Genomic DNA, 7,378 nt, shown 5'->3' on the forward strand with positions numbered 1-7,378 from the left:
TTCTTATTGCAGCCTTTCAATACTTAAAGGGGGTTTATAAAAAAGATGGCGGCAGACTTTTTAGTGGGGCCTGTAGCGACAGGACAAGGGGGAATGGCTTTAAACTAAAGGGGGGTAGATTTAGACTAGATATAAGGAAGAAATTTTGTACGCTGAGGGTGGTGAAACCCTGGCACAGGTTGCCCAGAGAGGTGGTGGATGCCGCCTCTTTGGAAACATTCAAGGTCAGGTTGGACGGGGCTCTGAGCAACCTGCTCTAGTTGAAGATGTCCCTGCCCATGGCAGGGGGGTTGGACTAGATGACCTTTAGAGGTCCCTTCCAACCCAAACTAGTCTATTCTGTGAAGATGTTTCCTAACACTTTGCACTATAATCCAAATTACACTGTACTGTGGTAGTCTTGCTGAGAGCAATGAAGGTATAAAAACTTTGTCATTCGGTATGCAACTGTGAACTGGCGATTTCAGAAAGCACTGTTTCTGCACATTGCTACAGGAGTGTTTCCTGCCCGCATTTGTGGACTAGAGACTGAATTATTTAACTATTGGCACATTATATCAAATTCCACAACTGTTCCATAGCTGCAAACTCTGTAAAATATTTTCCACTACCAACAACAGCAAGTCTGTCTTGCTTGACTTCAGCACTTTTCTTCACCTGTGAGTTGACACTGTCCATGCACTGGGCTGTCTGAGTGGTAGACAGGTAGCAGAGTATGTAAGGGACAGATAAGAACAATATGTCTTTATACTTTTGACACAAGACACAAAGATGGAAGAACTTTGTATAACTACAACAAATAAGTGAGCAATACCAGAGGGTCCCATCGTGAAGTAAATTCTAGGAGAGCCTGGACCACTAGGGCAGACACAAGGTTTAGGAGGAGATCTCAAACAAATTTCTTCTATCAGAAATAGTGTGGCCAGCAGGAGCAGGGAAGTGATCGTGCCCCTGTACTCGGCACTGGTGAGGCCGCACCTCGAATACTGTGTTCAGTTTTGGGCCCCTCACTCCAAGAAGGACGTCGAGGTGCTGGAGCGTGTCCAGAGAAGGGCAACGAAGCTGGTGAGGGGTCTGGAGAACAAGTCTGATGAGGAGCAGCTTATAAGGGAACTGTGGTTGTTTAGCCTGGAGAAAAGGAAGCTCAGGGGAGACCTCATCGCTCTCTACAACTACCTGAAAGGAGGTTGTAGCAAGGCGGGTATTAGTCTCTTCTCCCAAGTAACTAGCGATAGGACAAGAGGAAACAGCCTCAAGCTGCGCCAGGGGAGGTTTATATTAGGAAAAATGTCTTCACCAAAAGGGTTACCAAGCATTGGAACAGGCTGCCCAGGGAAGTGGTGGAGTCACCATCCCTGGAGGTATTTAAAGGACATGTAGATGTGGTGCTTGCGGACATGGTTTAGTGGTGGACTTGGCAGTGCTAGGTTAATGGTTGGACTCAATGAGCTTAAGGATCTTTTCCAACCTAAATGATTCTATGAATCACGAATCCCAGTTTTAGAAAGACAAATGATTAATGCTTATTATTAATGATTAATGCATGTGTCTGCATTTCTTTTCAATAATGGTCCCAAATATGAAAAGATTCCTCTTGTGCCAGCATATTATGCCTTCTTCAAAATATGCTGTATACCCCAAAAGTTGGAAGAGTTTTACAACAGGATGATTTTTCTTAAGAAAACTCTTTTCATACAATGCAGCTGCCACTGTGCACAATCCCTCAAAATCTTCACTTTAAGCTACGTACTCACAGAAACTTTACTTACTTTAGTGCAGAGTATGTAAATCCTTTCAAGCCATCTTTGCACCTGAAACATAAAAACAACAGTTTTTACTATAATGGGCTGCTTGCAATATAAAGTGTTATAGATTAAATATTATGTAGAAGGGCTGCGGATGAAGACCAGCTTCTCAGTAACGGAAAACAGCACGTCTGTAACAACTCTGTGGCTATCCCCGACTTCACAGTTGTCACCAAGGCCTTGGGACATCTCGGAAACAAAGGGTACAGCATACAAATGCCAGTGCTTCTCTCTTTTATCCAAACAAAGAGCGGAGAAATTTTAAAAGGATGGTGACAGAATCACTGGGGTGACAATGGAAGATTTCATGTGACAAAGAATTGTTACTTTATGGAAAAAAGTCATCATGAGTTTTACGAAACATAAATGTTACTGTAAGGAAAGAAAGGAGGGTTGGATCTCAATAAAAAACCCACCCTCTTGTGAAGAGCTGCAGGGAATAGTTATTCTGACTTTGAGATAAACTGTTCTACTTCATACATTGCTGACCTCTGCAGCTCATTACTTTAAGAAAACTCTCAATCTGAAAGTCCCAGTTTTTTAATTATGTAGCGGTTGTTCTGATTCTGAGCTTGAGTACACACCTCCTTCCTTATTGACTATAGGGTTCCTTGTGTGAATAATGACCACAGTAAAGAGTCCGTAATTGGCTGTTAAAGTTTTAGGTTATTGACTTTTTCTGCCCAGGGAATGATGAAAGGAGTTGAAGCTTGCAGCTGCTACAGATTCTTCCTCAAAGACTTCTCAGAGCATCAGTGTCATGTTGGTAGCAAAGCAAAGAGCAGATACTTGGGATTTTTTTCCCCTTTTTCTTTTTATAGGATTGCATGGGGAATACATCATGGTAAAAATGCATTCCTGACACAATACATAAAGCACAAACTAGTAACTTATCAACGCCATCATTTCAAGAATACATCTACTCTAAGAGAAGACAGGACAACAGTTGCAAAAGCTTTGTAAGAGGGAGTGGATGAACACAATCCTTTGCCTTCTACCTGCAAAGACCAAGATGTCCCTGGAAAGTCCTGACCCGAACTTTCCCGGGAACATGTGACACCATCTCCCAGAAGACACCATGCATGGTCAACGCATGCTACCGATGGCTGGATACATATGAACAGCAGGAAGGAATGAAAGATGATCAACAGATCCATACGGTCTTGCTTCATCCTGGCAGGCAAGTGCCTGGTGCGGTGCTGGTAAGATGTCACAGCATTAAACACTGCTGGGAAGTCTTCCCAAGGGTATGGCCTTCAACACATGTTTCCAAGGACTTGGTTCTATCACCATGTGCACAGTGCTAAATAAGTAGAAAATTCATCCTAAGGATGACAAAAGTCCTAAGGACTTTCTCTTTTAAAATGACTACACCTAAAATATTGGTCATGTATATATGATCTATAGGGGTTCAAGGTAACCTTGCACAAATAAAATTTTTCATTGTATCTTTAATTAATATAGAACTTTGTAACCAAAGATATATAAACATTTTACTTTTTATGATTCTTTGCCTGTGGAATTCAGAAGCTGAAAATCATCATAGCGCTTTTACAGAAAGATGGATGAAGCAATTGGTGAGTGATGGACTGAAGCAAATGAAATCAGCTTTGCCCAGAGATCACAATAAATCACTGGCAGAACTATAAACAGAGCCCAAATGCACAGGGTTAACATATACCTGCTCTGTCCACAGAACCACGGTCTGGGATCACAAGTTTGATTTTAAACAGCCAATTGACTGCAAGTTAAATGCCCTTTGAGTTGAAGGCAATTAACGCATTATGTCTGCAAGCTGCCAGCTCAAGAATAGGGCCTTAGGTTCTACTTTTCTTTTCCAGTAAATTAAAGCTATACAGAAACTGAAATGTAAACATGCATGTAAGTGTATCGAGAATAATATTGAAACAGAAAAGTAATCACAGCATGAGCATAATAACGTTTTTGCCTTAATCACTCCAATGCAACTGCACTCTGAGTTGCAAGTGTTCAATTATTCCTTTATTGCACCACCAGATGTCCCTACCCAACTTGTGCTCAGAGTGACCCGACCTGACTGATCCCATGCTACTACTTGTTTGCTTTAAACTCTCCTCAAAGAAATTGTCAGTCAAATCCTTTCTTCACTAGTACTGAAAATCACTGAAGGAGAAAACAACACTCCAACCCTCTCCTCATTACTCCAAGAAACATGAAAAAGATTTCTAATGCCTATTCTAATCACACGATTAAAGTCAATTCTATGCAATAAGTATTTGGTGTACAGGAATTTTATGAGTTATTCTTATTTTTCTTAGTTTATTAGTTATTCTACATAATTAACTGAGCTACAGCAATGAATCCACCTGCAAAATGCACCAAAGTTAAATATGTCGTTCAATATGGAAGTAACACTAAAGATACAATTCCATCTTTTTCCCATTAACTTCCTAATTTTAATTCTAACATAGTATAAAAGTGCTATTTAAGTTCTTAAATAGAACTTAATTCATGCTGCTTGCTGTCTAAAATGTCTTGTGTGAAGTTATTATGCAAAACTAGTAGATATGTGGAAATACTGCATATTAAGGGTTTCAAAAACGGGAGTCCTAGAGAAACTATACTTTCATCAAGAGTAATTTGCACTGTAACTTTCCCTTCCCTGACATGGCAATTTTGCTCTTACAAATGAAGCAGCAACCCACAACAAAACTGGAAATCTAATTTTGGCTTTACATCATGAATTCAGTATATTAAGGCTTCAGAATACTGATCTAGAGATTGAAATTGCCTTATTTATTCACTCACTAGGTACAGAACACTGACAGCAATGAAAAAACCCTCCACACTGACTTCAAACATGCTTCATTTGGGGCAGGGGGGGAACACAACAAAAACCCACGCTGGGACAGTGCGGAGACATCGCAAACGCAGTGACTGGCCCCGACGGAGACTGCTGAGGTCCAACACTAGCTGCACATGGCACGTTTCATGAACACCTGGCTGCTAATAACTGAACTAAGACTAATGATTTGCTTCATACAGCCACTAATTGGTAATAATAATGCCACCACTAATTGGTAACAATAACTTTTACTCAATGCTTCATTGCTCAAGGGGTGAAAAAGTCTGCACTCTGCTGCTGACCCCCGCGAGCCATTCAAGCCGCAAATGAGCACAGTAAAACGCATTACATGTGCCCAGCATTGCAGATACCCCTCAGACGGGAAAAATCTCAATAGTGTATTATAAGCTTGTTTTTAGGGTTTTATTCAACCTGGAAGGTCTGAGATAACGGGTGAGTTGTACACCGTCAGAGGTACTCAGCGTAGCTCACCTCTGCTACCATTCCCACCACCCTGAATGTCACGGGGACCGAATCCCAAGCTGCAAGAGGGCAGCGCCATTTTTTGCCCAGCAAGCAATAATTTAAAGGGTGCATAATCTGGTTACATTTTCCCCTCAGAGGGGAATTTGTCCCTGGTGCAAAGCCAGCGGCACCAGCAACTCTGCCAGCTGTCCCTGTTGAGCACCGCGTACCTGATCAGACAGCAGAAATGCTCTGCTCTGCTCCAGCTTGGTTTTGGCCAGAGCTGTGGTTGGAGCCGGAGGAGCAGAACAATCAAGGAGCCATGGCAATAAATTTGGGTTCTCCAAATTCCTCTGCTGGGACAATTTTGGCACAGGAGTAAATAGGGTTGATTTTAATCGTGCATATTTATAACACAAATTTAACTTACGGCCACACACATTTATTTTTTCATAAAGAAAACAGCAAAAGTGGAATAGAGCCAAGGCTTGATACTAACTATACTTCCAACAAGACCCAAACTAACTCTAATTTTTTATGTTTGTGTATGTAAAGAGGTGCCGTACATGCATTTACACCGCTCTCCCTCCATCCTGTGGGAAGGAGAAGTTCCCACACTGAACTGCAAGGCTGGATGCCAGCAATTATGTTTTGGGTTTTTTTATTAGTATGTCTTGTCATAACTCTTCTAAAGATTTTCTCTGTGACCAATTGATATATCCTGCACAAGAAACCTTCTGAAGAAACAAGTCACTTTTCACGCACAGAACTGGTAAGGAGAAAGCAGCTCACAGCAACAACATAAGCCATGTTTAACAACATCCCCATATTGCTTATGTTATCCTTCAGGGTAAGAGTAAATTAGAAACTCCTATATGCAGAGCTCTCATTATGGCAATGTGGGAAGGAAACACTACAAGCACAGGACATGTGTTGGCATATTACTGCAGCACATCTGCCCATAAAGATTGGCTGGGGGACCACGTTTCTGAGTTAAGGTGTCTTATTTTATGGAGAAGGGAGGATCATAGTGATGAAATGTGACTGTGTCTGAACATGCCAGCTACATCCCTTGCTATTAAATCCCTTGCTATTAGGAATTAAAGGCTATCTACACTCCTTTGTGAGCTGTGCTGAACTCTAGAGGATAATCCGTTTTCTGTTTTAAACTACTTAGAGAGGTTGCTATACCTTCCTCCTTCTGTTTTTCTATCCTTCATTCCCCGTCTTCTCCCCAGTGTTAACAGTCAACAGCAACAGGTGTAATTTTTCTAAGATGTCTTCTGTATCCATTTCTCTTCTTCCTTTTCCATCTCCTCTCAAACTCCTATTTTGTATTCCCTCCCATCTGTCCTCTAAATGTTATTCTCAAAAGCTCATTTCTTTTTCTTAGGAAAAAAAAAAAAAAAAAATCCATCAGTACCTTCTCTATACCTCCTCATGGTCTGACACTTTCCACCACGCTAATCAAGTGGGTTGTGACTACGAGATTGAAGTGCAGAATAAGCACCACTGAAAAACAGGATTATAAAGAAATTCAAGACTCAGGGACACATCCTTAGTCATTCTGAATCAGAGAAATGGAAGAATTAGTTCAAGCTCAGTTCTAAGTTGTTTTGAGACTAATTTGCTAATGTGGTGACTGTAACAAAAAAATCACTTTTTGGAAATATTAATTTTCCAAAAGGCTCTGGGAACCAAGAACAATTCCAAACCAATAAGATCTTCCGCACTGATGTAACTATGTAGAAAAAAGTTACTTTAAAATGAAGTATTTTATATCTCTGGATATAAAATAAGAGCTAACCCAGTCAAGTCTGGTAAGACAAAGGAAACTGAAACCAAAGGTTGTTCAGAAATGTGTACCACTAGTATTTTTCCCAGTGGAAGAACGCACATTTTCATTTTTAAGTGGAAAATACGATTTCTAAAAATTATGATCGGACATGCCACAAAATCAATTTTGACTTGTCATTACTCAGTTGTGGTGAACTTTTCAACTATCTGAACAGTATCTAAATCCTTCTCAGTGACCAAAGAACAACATGATTACTGTGCTAATCCTAATGCCCAAATCCATCGAGCTATCAGTGGTTTATGATGAGGGTGCAGAAAAACATTTTGGTCCTCATTTAGATAAATCTATGGGAAACTGGATCCTAAAAAACTTTGTAGATATGGTTATACAAGAGTCTTCTGACTTCAGGAACTACTCATGATTTTCACATCAGCTTAGAAAAAAAGAATACTCTACTGTATATTTTCCTATCAGAAATAAAGACCA

The 7,378-nt window shown here is 40.5% G+C and overlaps 1 protein-coding gene across 1 annotated transcript in view; it reads right to left on the bottom strand.

The window, feature by feature from the left end:
• Positions 1-7,378, bottom strand: part of TMEM135 (transmembrane protein 135) — a 174,991-nt gene that overhangs the window by 20,438 nt on the left and 147,175 nt on the right. Inside the window, 1 exon segment of the mRNA XM_009323476.1 lies at positions 1,770-1,811. Within this exon segment, the coding sequence (XP_009321751.1) occupies positions 1,770-1,811 (42 nt within the window).

Source organism: Pygoscelis adeliae, unplaced genomic scaffold (assembly GCF_000699105.1).
Source record: "Pygoscelis adeliae isolate BGI_AS28 unplaced genomic scaffold, ASM69910v1 Scaffold84, whole genome shotgun sequence".
Taxonomy (NCBI): Eukaryota; Metazoa; Chordata; class Aves; order Sphenisciformes; family Spheniscidae; genus Pygoscelis; species Pygoscelis adeliae.